The 26,058-nt window shown below is 42.1% G+C and overlaps 1 protein-coding gene across 2 annotated transcripts in view; it reads right to left on the bottom strand.

The window, feature by feature from the left end:
- Positions 1 to 26,058, bottom strand: part of SERINC5 (serine incorporator 5) — a 121,094-nt gene that overhangs the window by 15,501 nt on the left and 79,535 nt on the right. The window contains exons 5-8 of one of the 2 annotated variants that reach the window (XM_030927211.1): positions 25,590 to 25,683; positions 17,345 to 17,556; positions 14,383 to 14,478; positions 6,297 to 6,417 (exon numbers count right to left, since the gene is read on the bottom strand). In XM_030927211.1, coding sequence (XP_030783071.1) covers positions 6,297 to 6,417; positions 14,383 to 14,478; positions 17,345 to 17,556; positions 25,590 to 25,683 — 523 coding nt within the window. Of the gene's footprint in view, positions 1 to 6,296; positions 6,424 to 14,382; positions 14,479 to 17,344; positions 17,557 to 25,589; positions 25,684 to 26,058 lie in introns of both variants that reach the window. The other variant, XM_010386010.2, reaches the window with a different exon arrangement.

Raw genomic sequence — 26,058 nt, 5'->3', positions numbered from 1 at the left:
CTCAAAAAGAAAAAGCCTCAGAGTAAATATTCTACTCTATAAATTCTTTGGATTAACATAATTTCCGGAAAACAAAACTCTTTATTTGGGCTCCTTTGCCACTTCACCATCAAAGAGGCCTAACATGGGGACGGTTTTGTTTTTACTTCTAAAAAGAACTACATTCAGAGCATCACTAATGCCATGTGACTTCTACAGGTAGACGTTACCCTACATTAAGATCTTTATTCAGTTGCCAGGCACGGTGGCTCACAACTGTAATCCCAACACTTTGGGAGGCTGAGGCGGGCGGATCACCTGAGGTCAGGAATTCGAGACCAGCCTAGTCAACATGGTGAAACTCATCTCTACTAAAAACATAAAAATTAGCCAGGCATGGTGGGGGGCGCCTGTAATCCCAGTTGCTCGAGAAGCTGAGGTAGGATAATCGCTTGAACCTGGGAGGCGGATGTTGCAGGGAAAAAAAAAAAAGATCTTTATTCAGTTGTAGCCTTTCTCCATACAACACTCTTCTTGGAATTATCAAGAAAAAGCTTTTTTTATAAGCTCTTAAAGCCTAGTGAATTCTTATTATCTGCATTCAGGCTATTACAAAGACCACTGTTTGGTGAACACAGCTCAAACTGCTATAAAACAATTCCTGCATTACCTATAAACCTCTCCTCTTCCTGGGCTAAGGTAGGTGTGACTAATTCAGTATTTCCCGTGGGGATAGAGGGAGACTTACAGCATTGGGTTAAGACAATGCTTTATTGTACGGAGAATGTCTAACATACCACAGCGTGTTTACTGTCTCTGCCTGCTGCCACCTCGCCCCGACCTGGCCAAAATGCCAGCAGTGCTCTGCAGTCATGGTGACAGCCAAAAAGAAAAAAAAAAATAGCCATGCCCTGTTTCCCTGCAGAACCACTACAGTGCTCAGAACCCCTTCACACTGGCAGAAGAATGGACAGTGCAGGTGCCCCTCAACGCTGGCACAGCAGATGCTTCTGAAGCTGGCCAAAGTCCACTAGACCACAGAAAATCTCTAAATAACATGTCCGAACTTTCCTGGAGATCACACATTCTGCCTCCCCGACAAAGTACAGGGCAGTCCCTTGACAGATCCCATGACTATTCCCAGCCTTTGTGCAATGATAAAGATCAGTCATGATCGCCTGTGCTATAGAACACAAAGGAGACCCGGGCTCTCTGTAAACCTGGGGCATGGGGTAGAAGATTTCTTTTTCTTTTTTTGGAGACGGAGTTTCGCTCTTGTTGCCCAGGCTGGAGTGGGCTCGATCTCGGCTCACTGCAACCTCTGTCTTCCGGGTTCAAACGATTCTCCTGTCTCAGCCTCCCGAGTAGCTGGGGTTACAGGCATGCACCACCATGCCCGGCTAATTTTGTATTTTTAGTAGAGACGGGGTTTCTCCATTTTGGTCAGGCTGATCTTGAACTCCTGACTTCAGGTGATCCACCCACCTCACCCTCCCAAAGTGCTAGGATTACAGGCGTGAGCCACTGCACCTGGCCACGGGGTGGAAGATTTCTAACTTGAAGATTTCTAGCTGGCAGGCAGCCCAGAGCAGAATTCCCAAAATGAAGATACAAATCTCCCCCCTCCTTTCCCCACCCACCCCTTAAAGACCCAGAATGTACCAAAAAAATAAATATCCTTCCTTGATTTCGCAACTTTTTTTAATGTAAGCCAACCCCCTCGCCAATGCTATCACACCAACCTGCGAACCAACCCACTTCAAACTGGGAAGTTGTCTGACATTGAATAAAGATTGTTACTTTTTCCAGTTTTATATTTAAAAGGATATTTTCGAAGATGTTTCAGTATTAAGAATTATTTTTTCTCTTAAACACAGATAAAAGTGGAATGGCGAGGAAACTTTACAGCGCAAATGCTTTGTAATAATATAATTACGCAAGTCATCCAGTTTATCTTTCTCCCTCAGGGGACATTACACCAAGCCATCTGAGGAAAAAGAGCAGGGAGAGACTATCCACTAGTGTCCCTAAATACTCCTGCAAAGAAACCTCAAGGAAAGGTTGCCCCAAGTTGGCAGTAGAGAGCTACAGGTACAGGCTCCATGTCTCCTTACATGTACAATGAGGAGACTGACCTGATCAACTCCAGGATCCTCTCCAGGCTGACAGTTTGAAATTAAAGGCAACAGAATACCAATTTCAATCAAAATCCAGAGACCAAGGGAGGAATTAAGAAATAGTTTGTGGAGACCAGGATTTGTCACAGCAAAGTTCCAGACTAAAGGGGTGTGGAGGGATGGGCCTATAGAAAGAGCCATCAGGGCTGGGCATGTGGCTCACGCCTGTAATCCCAGCACTTTGGGAGGCCAAGGTGGGCAGATCACCTGAGGCTGGGAGTTCAAGACCAGCCTGACCAACATGGTGAAATCCCACCTCTACTAAAAATACAAAAATTAGCCGGGCATGGTGGCGTGGTGGCGCGCGCCTATAATCCCAGCTACTCAGGAGGCTGAGGCAGCAGAATCGCTTGAACCTGGGAGGTGGAGGTTGCAGTGAGCTGATATCTTACCATTGCACTCCAGCCTGGGTGACAGAGCAAAACTCTGTCAAGAAAGGAAGAAAGAAAGGAAGAAAGACGGAAAGAAAGACAGACAGACAGACAGACAGACAGAAAGAAAGAAAGAAAGAAAGAAAGAAAGAAAGAAAGAAAGAAAGAAAGAAAGAAAGGAGGGAGGGAGGGAGGAAAATAAAGAAAGAAAAGAAAAGAAAGGCCGGGCGCGGTGGCTCAAGCCTGTAATCCCAGCACTTTGGGAGGCCGAGACGGGCGGATCACGAGGTCAGGAGTTCGAGACCATCCTGGCTAACACGGTGAAACCCCATCTCTACTAAAAAATACAAAAAGCTAGCCGGGCGAGGTGGCGGGCGCCTGTAGTCCCAGCTACTCCGGAGGCTGAGGCAGGAGAATGGCATAAACCCGGGAGGCGGAGCTTGCAGTGAGTTGAGATCCGGCCACTGCACTCCAGCCCAGGCGACAGAGCAAGACTCCGTCTCAAAAAAAAAAAAAAAAAGAGAGAGAAGAAAAGAAAAGAAAAAGAAAAGAAAAGAAAAGAAAAGAAAGAGAGAGTCATCAGAATGCCAGGTGCCACGGTTATGCCTGTAGTCCCAGCTACTTGGGAGGCTGAGGCAGGAGGATCCCTTGAGCACAGGAGTTTACTCAGCCTGGGTAACATAGTGAGAACTTGCCTTAAAATTTTTTATCTAAAAAAATAAAAAGAGCCATCAGAGAACCCCACAAGCGGACCAAGGTGAGGGCTTACATGGGGTCCAAGCTATGATGTTCTTTCACAGCAATGATTCCTGGGTGCAATGGAAGGAGGCTCTGGAGAAAAGGCGGCCCCAGGCAGAAAGGCAGGGAGTAGGTTTGGGTTGAGCCCTTCTTCTGAGCTGAGGCTACAAACATTAAAACATACGTCTAGAGGGTGCCCCAGCTGCAAGAGTCAGGACGGAGACACCCCAAAGGAAACAAGTATTTGGGGGTGGGGCTTGGGGGCTCTGGAGGGGGAAGGGAAAGAGAGGAGCTGGGGAGCTTTCCAGTCTTCTACAACTTTACAAAAGAGTGGACCCCAGGCAATCTTGGCCTTCTTCTCCCTTTAACCTGCATACTATCTATAGTCTCTGGCTTCCTACAATTTCTATCAAGAATTCTAGATATTCCTGCAATTATGTTCAAATGACAGTTCCCACCCAGATGATGTGGCCTTTCTGTAACATCCTCCAACCTTTCATTCCTCTGAGTCAGGAAGGAAAACAAACTCTTCAGAAGTCCAGATCTGAAAAAACCCTAGTTGGGCTGACTCCCACTCCTACAGCATCCCTTTTATTCCCAGGCCCTAGTAAGCCTGAATTCAGTGTTCTTAAAGCTGACCCCTTGAAGAGCTGCAGTGGATAATTACAGCAAACATCAATCACATGGGCCCCGGGGGAACTAACTCCTGGGGGCACTAACTGCCCAGCCCACAGAGTGTGCTCTCGCCTACACATTATAGAAGTACCCACAGGGCAGACTGGTCATCCTCGTCCCCACTTGGTAGGGGCTGCAGTTTTATATGTTCTCATCCCATCAGGCACTGCAGTTCTGTGGTTTACCCATTCAATAACAATGTTTGTTGCTGGCATCTAGAAAGATTTTTTTTTTTTTTTTTTTTTTTTTAGTAGCTATCAACTTTGAAAATTGACATTTTTGGGAATACCAGACCAGCCCTTGACAATCTCCACTATGGTGACTCAGTCCTATAAGAGACAACATTTTATTCATCATCTCTCACTCAACGGCTGACTCAGAAGAATTCTTTACACCTGCTAGAAATAGTGAGAAAATATGATAGGGTGAAAATTCCATGTTGTGAAATGCCCTGTGTGTGGTAACCCTATGCAGGAGGCTAAGAAGAATTTTTGCCTTCTTTTCCATCCATTGAAGCGTTTACGGCAAATCCAAACTCTACTTTATCTAAAGGGAATTTCTTTTTTTTTTTTTTGAGATAGAGTTTCTCTCTTGTTGCCCAGGCTGGAGTGCAATGGCGCGATCTCAGCTCACTGCAACATCCACCTCCTGGGTTCAAGCGATTCTCCAGCCTCAGCCTCCTGAGTAGCTGGGATTACAGGTGTATACCACCACGCCCGGCTAATTTTTGTATTTTTAGTAGATATGGGGTTTCACCATGTTGGCCAGGCTGGTCTCACTCCTGACCTCAGGTGATCCACCCACCTCAGCCTCCCAAAGTGCTGAGATTACAGGCGTGAGCCACCGCACTGGCCAATGGCAAATATATATTTTTTTCATATGCTCGTAGGTACCCAGTAACCCACAAAAACATATGATTTTATTCTGTCAAATATCTTCATAGTTGTTTTTTTAAGAGACAGGGTCTCACTCTGTTGCTTAGGCTGGAGTGGAGTTACCCCTAGCTCACTGCAGCCTTAGACACCTGGGTTCAAGTGATCCTCCCATCTCAGCCTCCTGAGTAGCTGGGACCACAGGCACGCGCCATCATGCCTGATTTTTTTTTTTTTTTTTTTTTTAGAAACAGGATCTCACTATGTTGTCCAGGCTGGTCTCAAACTCCTGGGTTCAACTGATCCTCCTGCCTCAGCCTCCCAAAGTGCTGGGATTACAGGTGTGAGCCACTGCTCCACGCAGCCTGCTTCCTGTATTGTAGGTACTCAGTGAACAACTTAGGAATTAGTAAAATTGAAAGGCCAGAAAGAAGTCACCAGAGTCCATTCTGCAACAAGGAGACTCTGTCACTTTGTCACACACAGGCCAAGAATGAATGTATGTAATCATCATCTTAACACCCACCTGCAAAACAAGCATTTTATGGCTTGATGCATGACCCTGAGCAAATAGACTCCAAAACGTCTGTGTCCCTGTTGGTCCCTTTCTAATAGTAGAAGCTGTTAAAGGAGGTAAGAGAATATGCCAACATGCTCAGAAAGACATTGTATTTATACAAGCTATCACCACCAGGAGTGCTTAGTTTCAGCAAAAAGGAAGATTATAATGTGCCTATGACTGAATTCAATGGAATTGAATTTTTACACTGAACATTAACAAAATGTAAACACAGAAGTAAAGGTTAAATGTGAAAAGGTTACTGTCAAAGGGAAGCTTAGTTATCAGCAAAATATATATCCAGATTAACTAGCCATTTCTATCCTTGACTTTTCTCCCTCTAGCAATCTTTTAAGCCTTTTAAAGGTGGAATAACACCCACCACAAGCATCTGAAACACAGCCCACTTATATATCACATCTACTTTTGGAGGAGCTGCTTTGCCTAGTGAACAACAGCACTGTGGGTTTTAGCATAAAAGAGAAGGAACATTTCCTGTCTGAACAGAATGACCACGCCTGCAGCACTTTGTACGCTTTCCATCAACAGCAGAACAAAGCTATTTCCTTTGGATTAGAAAGCTGCCAGGACATGCTGGCACATTCTAACTCTTCTTCACTTTGTGCTCCCCTGCCCTCCAGTAAGGGTACAGCAAACTACTATTCAACCATCTTTTAAAGGGTGTTAGGCAATGGTGCTGCAACATACCATGTATTTGCTTTACTGACCCCAAATAAAAACAAGTAAGGTAAACGAAGTTCAAATATTTAGAATTCATGCTCTTCACCTTCTTACTTGTGGTCGTTTTCCCCCTCCTCAAATGGTATTTGTTTCTGCAGCCTCACAGCTACTGAAAGTTATTTCAATTCTTTTCCTGTAATTTTAAAGTCTGCAAAAATGGCCTTGAGTAACTCCCAAGACTTACCATGAATATAAGATACATCCGATTAAGAGGCTGGTCCCCAGTATAGTCACCAAGTTTTCATCTCTGTACAGGTCTTGACCAAAGTCAGGCACACAGATTGTAACATTTTTCCCATGTTCATCTAGAACTTGTAAAGAAAAAACAAAGTCATCACAGTCAAATAGAAAGCCCAGTTGTAACTCACAGAAGCACTCATTTTGGCAAAACTCAGGTAGCTGTGGTGTACCTCCTTAGAATAGTGAACACTTATCACTGGAAACCTCTACTCTACAGGCTGTTTCCACGCAGACTGGATTTCTGCTATTTCAAAGAACCATTCTCCCACATCATCACACCCTTGGAACAAGACCCTCAGATTCCAGCTCAGTGCCATCGGACTCAAACAGATCCAGGACCAAAGGAGAGAGTCTTGCTCATTTTCAGTACTATTCAAACAATAGTAAAAAGACAAGTCAGGCGCATTTTTCAGTTGACAGGGCAGCCCCTAAAGAGAGGTAGGGTGCAGATACCAAGCAGTGCTGAGGTGAATCAACAGCCAACAATAGCTCCTAAACCAGTTGAGAAGCTATTTAGATGTGATATGATAATTGCGATATCTTTCTGTCTACAACTTGGAAACCCTCCTGAGGTTTTTTTTAAAGTATGGGTGACTACATGTGATATTGTGAAATATACATTTGGTCTTCATCCACATTTACTTGCATGCAACTCCTAAAATCCTTGAAATCTCCAAAATGGTGTCTTTTTGTATGTTAATGATGGACTAATGGCTGGCAGCCCCTAGGCAGCTTCAGGATGGGGGCTGGTCACCAGAAAGACCAAGGTAGGATTAGAGGGTTGGGACTTTCAGACCCACTCTCCAAACTCCAGGAATGGGAGGAATGGCAGTTGATCACCAAGGGCCAATGGTTGAATCATTTAATCAATCATGCCTGTGTAATGAAGTCTCCATAAAAGGCCCAAAAGGACATGGTTCAGAGAGCTTTCTGAGAGCTAGAGGCTTACAGGAAGGTGAACACGACCTCATCCACATGTTAGGAACCCAGCCACACCAACTCCATGGAGACAGAAGCTCGGGACCCTTCCAGACCTTGCCTTATATGTATTTTCACCTGCCTGTTTACTTGTATGCTTTAAAATATCCTTTGTAATAAATCAGTAAAGGTAAGTATTTCCTGAGTTCTGTGAGCCACTCTATAAATTAATCCATCCCAAAGAAGGGGTAACTGTGGGAGCCCTAACAGTTGGTCAGAAGTTCTGGGGGGCCGGACTTGTGACCAGCAGGAAGGGTAGGGCTGTTTTGTGGAATTGAGCCTTCAACCTGTGGGATCTGACCTTATCTCCAGGTAGAGCATCCGAATTGGATTGGAGGACACCCAATTGAAGCCCACTGTGGAACTTACTGCCTGCTTGCTGGTGGGGAGAAATCTCCACATATTTTAGTGTCACAGAAACCTTCTGTGTTGACTGTTGTAGTGTGAAACAGAAGAAAAACGGAGTTATTCTAAACACTACGTAACAAAGATTCCTATAATATAGCCATCAGTGGTAATTTACCTTTTACCTGACATGGGATCTTCCATTTGGAACACCCAACCTAGGTCTGACTGCCAACTTTACCACCAAAGCAAGTAACATAAACATAAAATAACACTCTAGAAACCACTTTACAAACGTGCACATTTTAAGTGTCTGAAGTGAGACTAAAATTATGACTGGTATTTGCACTTGAAACAGTAAACATAACTGTGCATGCTGTGGTTTAAGGAATCTTTTATTATTTGTATAAATTTATGGGGTACAAGTGTTAGCTTTTTTACATGTAGTGGGAAAGTCTTGGCTTTTAGTGTATCTATCACCCAAATAATGTGTATTGTACCCATTAAGTAATTTCTCACCATCTATCCCCTCCCTCCTTCCTATGTTGGAGACTTCACTATCATTCCACACTCATGTCCATGTGTACACACTATTTAACTCCCACTTAAAAGTGAGAACATGCAGTATTTTTCTTTCTGTGTCTGCTTGTTTCACTTAAGATAATGGCTTCGTTTCATCCATGTTGCTACAAAAGACAGGATTTCATTATTTTTTATGGCTGAATAGTATTCCATTGTGTGGATATATACATATATATAAAAATCACATTTTCTTTTTTTCTTTCTTTCTTTTTTTTTTTTTTGAGACAGAGTCTCGCTCTGTAGCCCAGGCTGGAGTGCAATGGCGCAATCTCGACCTCGGCTCACTGCAAGCTCCTCCTCCCGGGTTCACGCCATTCTCCTGCCTCAGTCTCCTGAGTAGCTGGGACTACAGGCGCCCGACACCGCACCCGGCTAATTTTTTGTATTTTTAGTAGAGATGGGGTTTCACCGTGGTCTCGATCTCCTGACCTCGTGATCCGCCCACCTCGGCCTCCCAAAGTGCTGGGATTACAAGCGTGAGCCACCGCACCCGGCCAAATCACGTTTTCTTTATCCAATCATCTATTGATGGACACTTAAGGTGATTCCATATCTTTGCTATTGTGAACTGTGCTGCGATAAACACAGAGGTGCAGGTATCTTTTTGAAATAATGATTTCTTTTCCTTTTCATAGATACCCAGTAGTGGGATTGCTGGATCAAATGGTAGCTCTATTTTTACTTCTCTGAGAAATCTCCACACTGTTTCCCATAGTAGCTATGCTAATTTACATTCCCATCAACAGTGTAAGTGTTCCCATTTCTCCACATCCTTGCCAACATCTGTTACTTTTTGTCTTTTTAATACTAGCCATTCTGACTGGTGTGAAATGGCATCTAGTTATGGTTTTAATTTGCATTTCTCGGATGATTAGCAATGTTCAGCATTTGTTTCATATGCCTGTTGGCCATTTATATGTCTTATTTAGAAAAAAAATGAAATGTCTATTCATGTCCTTTGACCACTTTTTAATGGGATTATTTAGTGATTTTTGTTGTTGAATTGAGCTCCTTGTAAATTCTGCATATTGCTCCCCTATGAGACACAGTTTGCAAATATTTCTCTGATTCTGCAGGTTGTCTGTCCACTCTGTTGATTATTTCTTTTGCTGTACAGAAGCTAATTAGATTAATATAATATAGTTCCATTTGTCTGGTTTTGTTTCTGTTGTCTGTGCTTTTGAGGTCTTAGTCATGAATTCTTTGCCTTGAGCAATATCCGGAAGAGTTTTCCTAGGTTTTCTTCTAGTATTTTTATAGTTTCAGGTCTTACATGTAAGTAAGTCTTTAATCCACCTTTTGTTGGTTTTTGTATGTGGTGAGAGACAGGGTAGTGGTTCAGCGTAAGGAAATCCAAATTTTCCAGGACCACTTACTGAAAAGGGTATCCTTTCCCTAGTGTGTGTTCTTGTCAACTTTGTCAAAGACCAGATGGCTATAAATATGTGGCTTTACTTCTGGGTTCTCTATGCAGTTCCATAGATCTATTCTTATGCAAATGCCATGCTATTTTGCTTACTGTAGCTTTGTAGCATAATTTGAAGAAGGGACTCCTCCAGCATTGAAGTGTGATTCCTCCAAGCTTTGTTCTTTTTCCTTAGGATTGCTTTAGCTATTCTGGCTCTGTTGTTTCCATACAAATTTTAGGATTGTTTTTCTGTGAAAAATATCATTGGTATTTTGATAGGGATAGCACTGAATGTGTAAGACTGCTTTAGGCAATATGGTCATTTTAACAATATTTATTCTTCTGATCCATGAGCATGGGATGTCTTTCCATTTGCTTTTTTTTTTTTTTTTTTGAGACGTGGTCTTGTTCTTTCACCCAGTCTGGTGCACAGTGGCCTGATCATAGATCACTGTAATCTCAAGCTCCTGGGCTCAGGTGATCTTCCCACCTCGGACCCATGAGTAGCTAGAACTACAGGTGCATGCCACCACACCCAGCTAATTTGTAAATTTTTTGTAGAGATGGGGTTTTGCTATGTTGCTCAGGCCGGCCTCAAATTCCTGGCCTCAAGTTATCCTCCCACCTTGGCTTCCAAAGTGCTGGGATCACAGGAATGTGCCACTACTCATAGCCCCTCCCTTCAAGGTTTTCATCAGTGTTTAGTAGTTTTCATTGTGTAAAGATCTTTCACCTCCTTCATTAAATTTATTCTTAGTTATTTTATTTTTTGTAGCTATTGTAAATGGGACCAGCTTCTTCATTTGGTTCTCTGCTAGATGATTACTGGTGTATAGAAACACTACTAATTTTTTTTTTTTTTTTTTGAGGCAGAGTTTTGCTCTGTTGTCCAGGCTGGGGTGCAGGGGTGCAGTAGTGTGATCCTGGCTCACTGCAACCTCCCCGTCCCGGGTTCAAGTGATTCTCCTGTCTCAGGCCTCCCAAGTAGTTGGGATTACAGATGTGTGCACCACCAGGACATCGCTCATTTTTGTATTTTTAGTAGAGACAGGGTTTCACCATGTTGGCCAAGCTGGTCTCGAGCTCCTGACCTCAAAGGATCCATCCACCTTGCCCTCCCAAAGTGCTGGGATTACAGATGTGAGTCAACGTACCCAGCCAAAACACTAGTAACTTTTGTATGTTGATTTTGTATACTTCAATATTACTGAATTCATTATACAAATCTAAGAGTGTTTTGGTGGAACCTTTTGGGTTTTCTAGATACAGAATCATATCATCAACAAACATGATAATTTGACTTCCTCTCTTCCAATCTGGATGCCTTTTATTTCTTTCTCTTGCCTGAGTGTCCTGGCTAGGACTTCCAGTACTATGGTGAATAGGCATGGTGAAGGTAGGCACCCTTATCTTGGTCCAGTTCTCAAAAGGAATGCTTCCCATTTTTCCCCACTCAGTATGATATTGGCTGTAGGCTTATCATATATGACCTTTATTATTTTAAGTTGTGTTCCTTCTATTTATTATTTTAAGTTATGTTCTTACTTTATTGAGGGTTTTTTTTTTTACCACGAAAAGATGCTGAATTTTAACAAATGCTTTTTCTGCATCTATTGATATGATCACATGGTTTTTATCTTGAATTCTGTTTATGTAATATGTAATGTATGCTGTATCATATTTATAAATTTGCATATGTTGAGCCATTCTTGTATCCATGGTATAATGCCCACTTGATCATGGTATATTATCTTCTGATGTACTATTACATTGTGTTTGCTAGTATTTTATTGAAGATTTTTCCATCTATGTTCATCAGGGGTATTGGTCTGTAATTTTCTTTTTTGTTGTATCCCTGTCTGGTTTTGGTTATCAGGGTGATATATCAGGCCTTGCATAATGAGTCAGGGAGAGTTCTTTCCTCCTCCATTTTTTGGCACAATTTCAGGAGGACTGGTATTAGTTCTCCCTTATATGTTTGGTAGGATTTGGCTATGACTCCATCCGGTCCTGGCTTTTTCTTACTGGAAGAGTTTTAAAATCATTGATTCAATATCACTACTCATTATTGGCCTGTTTAGGATTTCTATTCCTTCTTGCTTTCCAGAAATGTATCCATTTCCTCTAGGTTTTCTACTTTGTAAGTATATGGATGTTCATAACAGTCTTTAATGATCTTTGTACTTTTGTGGTATTATTGTGATTTTTCCTTTTTCGTTTCTAATTTTGTTGATTTGGTCTTCTCTCTTCTTGGTTAGTCTAGGGGCTTATCAATTTTGTTTATCTTTTCTTTTTTTTTTTTTTTTCAGACGGAGTCTTGCTCTGCCGCCCAGGCTGGAGTGCAGTGGCCAGCTCTCAGCTCACTGCAAGCTCCGCCTCCCGGGTTCACGCCATTCTCCTGCCTCAGCCTCCCGAGTAGCTGGGACTACAGGCGCCCGCCTCGTCGCCCGGCTAGTTTTTTGTATTTTTTTAGTAGAGACGGGGTTTCGCCGTATTAGCCAGGATGGTCTCGATCTCCTGACCTCGTGATCCGCCCGTCTCGGCCTCCCAAAGTGCTGGGATTACAGGCTTGAGCCACCGCGCCCGGCCTGTTTATCTTTTCAACAAACCAACTTTTTTTTGTTTTGTTGATCCTCTGTATTTTTCTCATGGGCTTTTTTTTGGTGGGGGGAGGCCTGTATTTTATTTAGTTCCTTATTTTATTTTTTTGAGACAAAGTCCCTGTCTATTGCTATGGGTAGAGTGCAGTGGTGCAGTAAGAGCTCACACGTCACTGCAGCCTCAACCTCTGGGGTTCCAGGGATCCTCCCACCTCAGCCTCCCGAGTAGCTGGGACTACAGATGTGCGCCACTATGCCTGGATTTTTTTTGTAGGGACAGGGTTTCGTCATGTTGCCCAGGCTGGTCTCAAACTTCTGGGCTCCTGCAATCTGCCTGCCTCAGCCTCCCGAAGTGCTACGATTACAAGCATGAGCCAACTCACACAGCCCTGATCTTTGTTATTTCTCTTGTTCTGCTAACTTTGGGTTTGGTTTCTTCTTGATTTTCTAGTTCCAGGTGCAACATTAGGTTGTTAATTTGTGATCTTTCTGCTTTTTTGATGTAGGCATTTAATGCTATAAACTTCCCTGTGTATGCTGTGGTTTCAAGAATCTTTATTCTTAGGCTAATTTAAAAAATGTAGAGCACTTGAAATTTAAAATAACTTTTTTTCTGTTTTTTTTTTTTTGTTTTTTTTTTCTGGTAGAGATGCTATGTTGCCAAGGCTGGTCTCAGCTCCTGGCCGCAAACAATCTTCCTGCCTTAGCCTCCCAAGGTGCTTAGATTACAGGCATGAGACACCATGCTCAGCCTTTTTTTCTGTTTTAAAGGGATACCTGCCATTTAAAAAATATTGTAAATAAAAATCCCAGTAAGTTAAAGCCAGAAATTAATACATAAACAGACATAAAAGAAAGTCTTAAAGAGACTAAATTTATGTACACTTACAGAGTCAAGATAGAATATTTAAAAAAAAAAAATTAAATCCAGGATACACAATACTTACTTAAGACCGCCACTTACATTACTTTCCACTGTAAATAGCAACAAGGACAAGCCCATAAATAGTATGCATATAAGCTAAAACTTTTCAAAATTATCATTGCACCAGTTTTCCAAATTTAAGAGGAAACAACTTCAATTTTCTTAGACACAACATTTATTTAATTTGATTTATATAAGCTCAAATAATACCCATACATTTATATATGCTTATGTGTATGTATGTATATATGCATGTAAATGTGTGTGTGTATTTGCATTTATACATCACAAAAGTAATAGAGAGGGTAAGTTAAGTTTCTGCAAGTTACTTAAGTAGCAGGATCAGTCTATAAACCAGGCAGTCCGACTTCAAAGCTCATGCTCTAATCACTATGCTCGGCTGTCTCTGTAAATAAATGTCATTTAGGACGAGTGGTTTGAGGTCACATAGCCAGTAAATCACGGGATCTGTGCTCAGATCCTGCTCCCTGCTCCCTCACTCCCCCACATTCTTTCCACTCCCTCTGTTCCACTGCTATAGTCACAAAAGAAAAGAAATACAACTAAATTAAGAGGTTATTTAGGCCTAAAAGCAAACTCCACAGCCAAACCTTTCCTCCTGTCTGTCCTACACACCAGGAAGAATTGAAAAAGGGAATTTTCCTTTACATAGCTCAAGTTAAAGACTTTTTTAACTTGAAAGATGAAAAAGTCTAGATCATCTCTCTATTGTGATTTAGTACACTTCTATTATTTATTTTTCAACTTAATTTTTGTGGATACATAGTAGGTGTACATATTTATGTGGTACATGAGATGTTTTAATACAGGCATGAAATATGTAACCATCACATCATCTAAAATGGGGTATCCATCCCCTCATGCATTGATCCTTTGTGTTACAAGCAGTCCAATTATACTTTTAGTTATTTTTAAATGTACAATTAAATTTGACTATAGTCACCCTGTTGTGCTATCAAATACTAGGTCTTATTCATTCTTCCTATTTATTGTGTACCCATTAATCATCCCAACCTCCTCCCAAACCTCCCCCAAACTCTTCCCAGCCTCTGGTAGCCATCCTTCTGCTCTCTATCTCCATGGCCTCTCCAATATTTAAACAATAGTTCATTCCTCCATGAATGAAAATATTCATACCGCAAACACAAGCCCCCCTAACAGGCTGGCTTACCTACTTCTGCAGGTTTGCTGGACAGAGCTGAGAAGGTGAGGTAGGTGACATAGCAGCTTATGACCCCTGATTGTAGGAGCCCTGAGTGCGGCTGTCCTGAAAAATGACAAGAGACAGACAGACAACAGGCTTTAATTTGAAGAAAAAGAAAGCATATGTCCAAAAAAACCTGATAGTCCCCATGACAGTCTTCAAACTTGAGCATCCACATTTAAAGGAAAGAAAAGAGAAAAAAAAATGTAGTATGTTTCTCAGATAAAACTAAAAAGATATTAAGGGGGAGAGAGTTATACACTGAGCTGAACATTGCTATTTTAAAGATGTCAGGTTCTGCCAAGTTCTCTACCAATACTTTATCGAGCCCATGGCTATACTTAAACACACTAACTAGTCTCCCTGAGGTTTGTAACATTAGTTCTTAAATCCCAAGATCAGAAAAAAAATTACCGTCGTTGTTGATAAAACCACATAGCTTAGATGGGGAGGGGAGTAAGTGGTAAACCAGATTTCACAGGGGACGTATTCCGGATTCTACAAGGTCATCACATACCACAATCTATGACAGGACAAAAAGCTCTTACCTGCCAATGGACAAAAAGCTTTTGGAAACAGAATATAAGAATTGCTCTTGGCTAAAGAGGAAGGCTATGGGGCTCAGGATTCACTGGGAGAAGGGCTTTAAGGTTATTTACTGATTCATTTATTTTTAACTTTTATTTTAGGTTTGGGGGTGTATATGCAGGTTTGTTGTAAAGGGAAAATTGTCATGGGGGTTTGTTGTATAGATTATTTCATCACCCAGGTATTAAGTCTAGTAACCATTAGTTATCTTTCCTGATCCTCTCCTTCTTCCCACCCTCCACCCTGACAGATAGGCCCCAGTGTGTGTTGTTCCCCTCTATGTGTCCATATGTTCTCATCATTTAGCTCCCACTTTTAAGCAAGAACATGTGGTATTTGGTTTTCTGTTCCTGTGCTCGTTTTAAGGATAATGTCTTCCAGCCCCATCCATGCTCCTGAATAGGACATGATCTCTTACCTTTTTATGGCTACACAGTATTCCACAGATTCCACAGTGTGTATGTACCACATTTTCTTTATTCAGTATACCATTGATGGGCATTTAGGTTGATTCCATATCTTTGCTATTGTGAATAGTGTTGCAGTGAACATACGTGTGCCTGTGTCTTTACGTGAGAACCATTTATATTCCTTTGGGTATATACCCAGTAATGAGATTGCTGGGCCTAATGGTAGTTCTGTTTTTAGGTCTGAGGAACTGCCACACTGCTTTCCACTACGGTTGAACTAATTTACATTCCCACCAACAGTGTATAAGTGTTCCTTTTTCTCTGAAACTTCACAAGCCATCTGTTATTTTTTGAAAGTTATAATATTTCAAGTAAACTAAAGGTTCAGATCCTTCAGAGTAACCAGGATGTGATAAGGGATCTCTCTTTTTTTCCTGCAAAATTTTTGACCACTTACTGACATAAAAGGATGCAGTTTTACTCAGTCTTGCGGTCAAATTTGTTTCCAAAATTATCATTATTAAATTATAATTACCGATAAAGACATAAAATAGACCTTGTTATAATGTTGCACTTTGGCAAGGGAATAAGATTTCCCTTAGCACCGAATGGTATTAAACCAAATATTTCAGAACATTATCCCTATTTCAAAAGATAAGATTTAACCCAAAGATTTTAATCAGAATATCAAGTTGTTCTAGGAACTCTTAACTGATCAATTGAAGGGATTAGGAGAATACTCTCAATTTCAATAATGGTCTTAAAATTTTTAGTAGAGGAAAACATATTATTTGTGACTAGTTTTTTTTCTTCTTCTTCTTCTTCTTCTTCTTTTTTGACACAGAATCTCACTCTGTCACCCAGGCTGGAGTGCAGTGGTGGGATCTTGGCTAACTGCAACCTCTGCCTCTCGGCTTCAAGCAATTCTCCTGCCTTGGCCTAACCAGGTAGCAGGGACTACAGGCGTGCGCCACCACAGCTGGTTAATTTTTTTGGGTATTTTTAGTAGAGACGGGGTTTCCCCATGTTGGCCAGGCTGGTCTTGAACTGCTGACCTCACATGATCTGCCGCCTGCCTCGGCCTCCCAAAGTGGGGATTACAGGCATGAAACACCACACCTGACCACTAGTTGCCTTTTTAAACCACTATTTTAGAAAGGATTCAAGGGGGCTATAAATTTATTGCCTATATTTTCCTACCTAGAACCTGAATGTCATGTGCATTTTCATCACCTATAGGGTCCGACCCACAAAAAAACATCAGACCAGGGACATCTCACTGTAAGCCCAAAGACATTATATCCTGGCTTAAGAAACCAAGAGTAGTTTATAAATGACAATTCACATGTATACTTCCTAAAGCACTTTCAAATCCCACTGTCTCTTCGTTTCGGCTTTGAAACGACCATGAGCAAGGTCAGGCTCACATGTTTCCACTGACTTCACTGAGGAAGAGCACATGGGCCAGCTGCTGGCTGAGCTGGGATGGGATGTCCTGCTTCCTGGCTCCCAGACCACACTGCCCACAGCCTTGAGTGAAAGATGACCCCAGAACCAACCCCTTGTGCGGCCCTTTCATTCAACTTTTACACAGATTGTAGGCAAGCTCATAAACAACTGACTTGATATACTCGGAAGGCATTTCCCATTTAAAGGCTCCTTGTGGTACATTATTTAGCAAAGGCAGTATCTTCCTATTAATTGACTTCATTAAGTTCAGGTCTTTCTCGAGATGAGAAATGCTTGGCTATCACAGCTCGAGCGTGAGATATGAAGAGACTGGAGCCCCACCTTGCCCACTACTGACACATCCACAGTAAGTTAAGGAATACACTAGTTAAAAAAAAAAAAAAAAAAAAAAAAACTATCGGGTTTGCTCAAAGACACTTAGGAAAATATAAATAAGGAAGAATGGAAAAAAACATGCTTACGATTTTGGACACAGGGCGAGATGGCTACCAATGAAATAAGCAGGCATAGGCCTCCATTTACTCCCAGCAGAATTTTGTTTTCCATGCAGCCGTCTTTCTGTGTGTAAAACACTGCCATCAAAACCAAGCCTCCAGTGGCAATGGAATACATGATGAGTGTCACCAGGGCCAGGGAGGCGTACCACAGCTTGTTACTGGCTGTGCCTGCTGTCCTGTTTCTCCAGGAAGTGGGTAAGAGGGAGAGGAGAGAAGACAAGTCAATGAAGCCCACCATTCTCTGATAACATTCACCATCCCTCAGGCAGTAACTAGTACTACAGGCCACAGGCACTGGTACCCAGCTGCCCAGAAGACACATTATTTTAGCAATGATTATGCTCTATCAAAGCTAGAAGGTTCTGGTAAATATGGAAACTTCTTGGCTAAAGCTTAGAATTTTCTCTCAACACTGAGAGAATTCCACTTTCTGCAGCAAATGTATTCATTCATTAAAATGAATAATGTCAACCCAAATGAGAGACTGAGGCAACAGCCTCAATCAACCGAGGTTTACTGAACCAGAGGTTTGAGGGTGCACCCAAAAACACACAAGTCACAGAATCTTCTGTGGCCGGTGCTCCCAAAGAGGTTGCAGAAGGCTCAGGATTTACCCATTTCTTTAAAGGGGAGAAGGCATGCAGGAAAAGGGGCAGGTGGTGAGGCAAATGCGACATTCTCCCGAGATTTTAACTAGTGCCCAGTAAACTCCACTATACAAGAGATATGATAAACATTGCAAAAGGGAGTAAAGGAAGAGTTAATTATATAGTCTCAGGGTAGGCAGAGAAATGACTGCTCTACTGTCTTTGTTCTGCACCTGGGAAGATAAGCTTGTAATGGGCATTGTCAGGGTGAAATGTAACAGACTGCAATTCCATGAACAAGGAGCTACACTTAGGTCGCAGACCTAAAGTTACAGCTGATAGGCCCTTTTTTATGGGAAGATACACATCTTGAAAGGTTTAGAGATCAACAGATAATTTACTTATGAGCGATTTGAGGGCAGTAATCCGGGATGCACGGGGCCTTTTGCCTTCTGTCGAGGTCTACCTAATGTGTAGTCCTTTGACACAAGGTTGGGAAGTCACAGCTATCTATGGGCAGGTGGGAGGGAGACAGCAGTGTCACGTGACTCTGTCTCCAGGTTTAACTCCCCGTTTGGTGTAATGAGTTTGAGCAGTCTTGAGACTCTTCATTTCCTTTAGCCACCTACAGACTTCATTCTAGCTTCTCCATTCTGACTGTGAACCACCTTGGGTCAGTTTTTGGCAGGATGAAAAAGTTGCTCTTCACTGGGCTTCTCCAAGTTTTCTCCATAAACAGAGCCCCAAAGTGCCATAGTCTCTACTCCAAAGTGCTGCCAGTAGAGGTGGCTCACATCTGTAATCCCAGCACTTTGAGAGGCCGAGGCAGGCGGATCACTTGAAGCTAGGAGTTCAAGACCAGCCTGGGCAACACGGCAAAACCTTGTCTCTACAAAAATTAGAAATATTAGCAGCGTGTGGTGGTGCAAACTTGTAGTCCCAGTTGCTTGGGAGACTGAGGTAGAGGGATCACCTGAGCTCGGGTGGATGACACCTGCTATGAGCCATGACTACACTCCATTTGGGGCAAGAGTGAGACCCTGTCTAAATTTTTTTTTTTTTTTGAGATGGAGTCTCGCTCTGTTGCCCAGGCTGGAGTGCAGTGGTGTGATCTTGGCTCATTGCAACCTCCACTTCCCAGGTTCAAGCAATTCTCTGCCTCAGCCTCCCTAGTAGCTGGGATTACAGGCACCCACCACCATGCCCGGCTAATTTTTGTCTTTTTATTAAAGACGGGGTTTCACCATCTTGGCCAGGCTGGTCTTGAACTCCTGACCTTGTGATCCACCTGCCTCTGCCTCCCAAAGTGCTAGGATTACAGGCATGAGTCACTGTGCCTGGCTCTAAATATTTAATAATAATAATAAATAAACTTTTAAAAACAGAAACAAAGTTTTGCCAGCAGCTCTTGTGGATGCCATCTTCTTAGAGAGAAAAAAGAATTATCTTTACTAAGAACCATATTAGCTGACCATAGCTCTTTATTCCCTGAACTGAAGAGAAGGGCCTGTAACTGTGCTCCTTCTTTATCTAAAATAGTATAAGGGAAGAGTAAAAGAAAATTTGACATTAAAAAAAGTTAAATAGATAGGAATAAATTCTGGTGATCAACTGTATGGTAGGGTGATGAAGGCTAGCAGTAAGGTATTGTATATTACAAAATAGCTAGAGGAGAGGCTTTTGAAGATTCTCAACACAAAGAAATGATACAGCCTGGCCAACAGAGCAAGACCCCATCTACAAAAACCAAAAACCAAACCAAAACAAAAAACAAAGATATTAGCTGGACATGCTAATTAGCTAGCTTCTTGGGAGGCAGAGAGGCAGGAGGATCTCTCGAGGCTAGGAGTTCAAGGCTGCAGTAAGTTATGACTGCGCCACTGCACTCCAGCCTGGGTGACAGAGTGAGACTCTGTCTCTTTAAAAAAAAGAGAAAAAAAAGAAAGGAAAGAAAGAAAAAGATGATAAATCCATGAGGTAATGAATAGCCAACTACCTTGATTTGATTACTGTATGACATATATGTATCAAAATGTCAAAATGTACCCGATAAATATGTACAATTACAATATGTCAATTAAAAAATAAATTAGGGCACGGTGGGTCACACCTGTAATCCCAGCACTTTGGGAGGTCAAGGCGGACAGATTACGAGGTCAGGAATTCGAGACCAGCCTGACCAACATGGCGAAACCCCACCTCTACCAAAAATACAAAAATTACCCGGGCGTGGTGGTGCATGCCTGTAATCCCAGCTACTTGGGTGGCTGAATCGCTTGGACACCAGAGGCAGAGGTTGCAGTGAGCCCAGATCATGCCACTGCACTCCAGCCTGAGCAAGAGGGCAAGACCCTGTCTCACACAAAAAAGGAAATTGTTCAGAAGAAAGAAAAGTATCTATAAATGCTAAATGAACTGGACAGAATAACAGGGAGAATGAATTGAATGAATCATTGTCATCTGCCTTATGATTAAATTGCTCTTTGTAACCACATTCTCCCAAACCTCACAGAAAAAGCAACTTACTTTATGCCCTCACAAAACTGGAAAGTGTTCAAGCAACCCAGTTAAAATGTTTTAATGATGAAAAAATTCCTGCAGCCAGAAACAAAGAAAATAGGGAGGAAAGGCCAAAATGAGAATGACCGTCATATTCCTGAAACTGTGCCAGACACTCCAATGGCCTTGGAATTATTCTAACATAAAAGGCGTACAAAGGAAATGAGAGAAAATGGGATTTTAAAAAGGAAAAAACAATCTAAGAGCAAATAATAATGGATGATGGGGAGACAGCATGAATTATACAGAAAAAGGTAAACACTGCTGACTGGTTTGTGGGTGGGAGACGACCAACACTTCTATTCACTACTCTTTTTGGTTATGTTATTAGAATATGAAGGACTTTCTTACAGTTAATTAATATTTACAGTCCATCCCAAAGTTAAATCTTCAACCCCAACCTTTCCCCTGAACGTCACTTATATTAACCAACTGTTCATTTAACAACTGGAGACCCACTTGAAGGTCTAATTGGCATCTCAAACTTAGCACATTCAGGCTAAGGTAACTTCCTGATATTGACACCCCCATCCCTCCCTCCCCCAAACCTGCCATTGTGCAATCATCCCAACCTCAGAAAACAGCAATTCCATCTTCCCATTGTTGGGGGAAGAGAGAAAGAAAGAGGAAAGGAAAGAAAGGAAAGGAAAGGAAAGGAAAAAGAGGAAAGGAAAAGGAAAAGGAAAGAAGGAAGGAAGGAAGGAAAGAAAGAAAAGAAAAGAAAAGAAAAGAGAGAACAGCACAGAAGAACTGCGGTCACTCTGGAAGCTTCTTGCTCTCCCCTCCCCCACCCACCTCCACTCAGAGCTGGCTTTAGAACATAGGAGGATCCAGCTCCTTAGTACCACATAGTTCCAGACTACTCCTCCCTCACCTGGATTGTCTCCCCCTGACCTCCTTACTTGCACCTCTGACATCTTTTCACCTTTCTTGACTTAAAACAGATTATATTCCTTCCTTCTTAAGGCCCTCTGGTGCTCTCTCATCCCACTAAAAATACAAAAAAAAGTCTTTACACTTGACAACTAAAGCCCTTTGTTTCAATTCTAATAGAGAACTGACACTGTAAACCACAAAATTTGAGCTAGAAAAGAAAAAAAAGAACACACCAGTTAGTCCAAACACATTATTTAAGTGTGAAAACTGAGGTCAGAGGGGCCAACTGATGTGCCCTACAGTGAAAGAGCAAGCATTAAAAGGGGCACTGAAGCCAAACACAATGTCATCCCAGTACTTTGGGAGGCCAAGGCAAAAGGATCTCTTTAACCCAGGAATTCAAGATCAGCCTGGGCGACGTGGCGAAACCCCATCTCTACCAAAAAAAAAAAGAAATTAGCCAAGTGTGGTGCCACATGCCTGTAGTCCCAGCTTCACAGGGGGCTGAGGTGGGAGAATCACTTAAGCCTGGGAAATGGAAGCTCCAGTGAGCGAGCCATGGTCACACAACTGCACTCCAGCCTGGATGACAAAGTGAGATCCCATCTCAAAAAATAATAATAATAATAAAAAAAGAAAAAGAAGAAAACAAAGGGGTACTGAAATCTGCGTCTCCTAGTTGCCAGGCCCAAGACCTTTCTACTCTATTGTTTTCAGGATCATCTCCTTCTCAAGATGTTTACAAAGAGATAAATGAAAAAGGGAAGAAAAGGTACTTTAGTTATTCTATCAAGAGCAATGAGCCTATTTTCTAGATTCTTATACGCAAGAGTCTGTTAAACTATAAACATGTTGACAATAGGGATTTTTGTTGGCATATATGCCTCAAAGCTTGGAAAATAGCAACACTATTTGTTGCAGAGCTTTTAAGTCATTCTAACTGAGTTTCTGAAAGTTTTTAAAGCAACCAAACTTTTCCAAAATGCCTGCTAAAAACATGGCATCAATAATTAGTCCCAGCAAATGGATTCAGAATCAATCAAAACATTAAAGTCAGACTGAAGAAGCACAAGTGTTCTCAAGGGAACATACTATTTAATGGGCAGATCAGGCACCAAGGATCAAAACTGTTAATATTTTACCATGAAGTTCCTTATTTGAAGTATACTTGTGAAAGTTTTAGGATGATGAATTTATTTTCTTTTTTTCTTTTTTTTTTTTGAGACGGAGTCTTGCTCTGTCGCCCAGGCTGGAGTGCTGTGGCCAGATCTCAGCTCACTGCAAGCTCCGCCTCCTGGGTTCATGCCATTCTCCTGCCTCAGCCTCCCGAGTAGCTGGGACTACAGGCGCCGCCACCTCGCCCGGCTAGTTTTTTGTATTTTTTAGTAGAGACGGGGTTTCACCGTGTTCGCCAGGATGGTCTCGATATCCTGACCTCGTGATCCGCCCGTCTCGGCCTCCCGAAGTGCTGGGATTACAGGCTTGAGCCACCGCGCCCGGCCGATGAATTTATTTTCTAATACAAAAATCAAATTGAAAGCACATTCAGGTCAGGTGTGGTGGCTCACGCCTATAATCACAGCACTTTGGGAGGTCAAGGTGGATGGATTACTGGAGGTCAGGAGTTCAAGACAAGCCTGGCCCACATGGTGAAACTGCGTCTCTACTAAAAATACAAAATTAGCTGGGTGTGGCGGTACATGCCTGCAATCCCAGCTACTTGGGAGGCTGAGGCAGGAGAATCGATTGAACCTGGGAGGCGGAGGTTGTGGTAAGCCGAGATCATACCACTGCACTCCAGCCTAGGCAAAAAGAGCAAAACTCTATCTCAAAAAAAGGAAGCAAGCACATTCAGAATAAACATGGAAAGAGTGATTTTTAATCAATTAAAATTCACTTCCAACTTATTGTGTTTCTTCTGGACTACTGAGGAAATAGGGTCCCATACAATTATAGTCACCCATTTGGCTTATCTTTAAGAAAACTCTAGGCTGAGCGCGGTGGCTCACGTCTGTAATCCCAGCACTTCGGGAAGCCAAGGCGGGTGCATCACGAGGTCAGGAGATCGAGACCATCCTGGCCAACATGATGAAACCCCGTCTCTACTAAAAATACAAAAATTAGCCGGGTGTGGTGGCACGTGCCTGTAATCCCAGCTACTCAGGAGGCTGAGGCAGAAGAATCACTTGAACCCGGGAGGCAGAGGTTGTAGTGAGCCAAGATCATGCCACTGCACTCTAGCCTAGGCAAGAGAGCGAGACTCCGTCTCAAAAAAAAAGAAAAAAAAAAAGAAAGAAAGAAAACTGTGCTGCCTCAAAACAAGATCTAGTGGCGACCACAACATAAATTACTGTATCTCATGGATAACTCAAAATGCAGACACTGTACAATAACTGATACAACAGCCTACTTCAAATGCAGAAATCTGTATAATTATAGAGTTTAGAACTTTAAAACATAGCAAAACATATCTGTAGGGCTACTTGTATGACTATTCAGTGTTGTGTAAACCATTTGAAAATTGTTCATATTTGGCCATGCTTAATCCAATATTTACCAAAGAGTCAAATGACTAACTCTATGTTTTCACTGATGCATCCCAACAACAGCTGTACCTCATGATTTGATCCTTAAAACCAAAAGAAAACAACAACTACCAAGTTGAACAACATATTCAGAATAAAAAGTATTGAGAGTATTTGGACAGTGTATTTTGTTTTGTCCATGGTAAAAGTAAATTTCACATTCACATGGCACTTATGATTTCAAAAATTTGAGTATAAAATAAAATGATTCCTGTAAAATATGCAAAAAACAAAAGCCTTATTGGGTACAATAGGCAGTTGTTTTTATTCATATTTTATAAGTAAAGAAAGTAAGGGCTGGACGCAGTGGCTCACGCCTGTAATCCCAGCACTTTGGGAGGCCGAGGCGGGTGGATCACCTGAGGTCAGAAGTTCGAGACTAGCCTGACCAATATGATGAAACCTCGTCTCTACTAAAAATACAAAAATTAGTCAGGTATGGTGGCATGTGCCTGTAATCCCAGCTACTTCGGAGGCTGAGGCAGGAGAATTGCTTGAACCCAGGAGGCGGAGGCTGCGGTGAGCTGAGACGGCACCATTGCACTCCAGCCTGGGGAACAAGAGTGAAACTATGTCCCCAAAAAAAAAAAAAAAAAAAAAAAAGGTAGGCAGAAAGCAGCTAAGTGCTTTGTCCAGAATCACAAACAGGGTCAATTAGGTCTTAGAACTCAAGGGTTGTCATTTTCTCAGTGTGGCTTAGCAAGAAATAAAAGTAGCTATTAATAGCTGGGCATCTCCCACTTGACCCAGGATATGAACTCAACTTCCAAGTCACTTAGAAAGAGTCTACCTTTTTCAAAGACAGGATGGTTTTCTAAGGTAGCATAACATATCTTCCTAATGAAGGAGTCCTTTTTCCCCTCTTGGGAAGTTGAAAAGAAATTTTAAAAATCTTTTTTGTTGAGACAGGGTCTTTCTCTGTTACTCAGGGTGGACTGCAGTGGTGTGAACTCAGCTCACCAAAGCCTTGACCTACCAGACTCAAGCGATCCTCCCACCTCCGCCTCGCATGTAGCAGGGACTACAAGCATGTTGCACCATGCCCAGCTAATTTTTTATAGAGACAAGGTCTTAGTATGTCGCCCGGGCTGGTCTCAAACTCCTGGGCTCAAGTAATCCTCCCACCTTGGCCTCCCAAAGTGCTGGAATTACAGGCATGAGCCACCATGCCTGACCCAAAAATTTTTTTAAAGGAGGGAACTATTCTATCTCATAGTCTGCATAAGATGAATCTCCAGCTCCAAAGTTTGAGTTTTGTGTTCACTTTTTAATTTTACTTTTAATTTCATGAGGATGGGAGGCTAAGATGAAGCCTACCCAATTTTTTAGCCACCCTCAAAACCAGAGACTGACAGGTATGAGCAGGGGATTAAGTGTGGCTAATTCACACCACTGGTTGACTTAGAGCCCAAACAAGGGAGTAGGGGCAGGGGGTCAAAAAGTGAGAAGTAAATGAAGGACAGGAGTAAATGAAGAGGTACAAAAAAGCAGGTATAAAGAGAAACAAAACTGCAAATCCCTAGCAATGCAATTGAGTACAGCCTTTATCAAAACTGGGCAGTTTCTGTGAGTCAATGGGAAGCTTTCCATAAAGGCACACACCAGTTCTTGTTCCACTTATGTGCAAACTCCACGAGCAGGAGGAGCTGGATGCCTATGAAGAGGAAGCCTCCGACGGCTCCCACATAGCGCCAGGCTGCAAAAGACCATGAAGAACACAATGAGGCAACCTTTCGTTGTATTTCGCTCAAAAGAGAATAACCACAGCTAATTTTTACTAGGTAAGTGTACCTAACACATTCAATTCCCACACGACCATATAAGATATGTATTACAAGTTTCACTCACTTTACGGAAGAGAAAAATCGATAATCTATGTAGGTTGACAACATCTCTGTCAATAAATGGTATAGCTGGGATCTGAACACAGGCAGTCTGACCCTGAAATATCCAAGCTTATCCTCCACACTACATCTGCCAGGTACCCTAACAGATGCCCTCATTCATAAAATCCACAATGACCCACAACTTAAAAGCTAACACATACTGCCAGAAAAATCAAAGGTTCAAA

Source organism: Rhinopithecus roxellana, chromosome 3, assembly GCF_007565055.1.
Source record: "Rhinopithecus roxellana isolate Shanxi Qingling chromosome 3, ASM756505v1, whole genome shotgun sequence".
In the NCBI taxonomy this organism is placed as follows: domain Eukaryota; kingdom Metazoa; phylum Chordata; class Mammalia; order Primates; family Cercopithecidae; genus Rhinopithecus; species Rhinopithecus roxellana.
The sequence above is the reverse complement of the archived record's forward strand: the minus strand, read 5'-3'. Positions and strand labels throughout refer to the sequence as shown.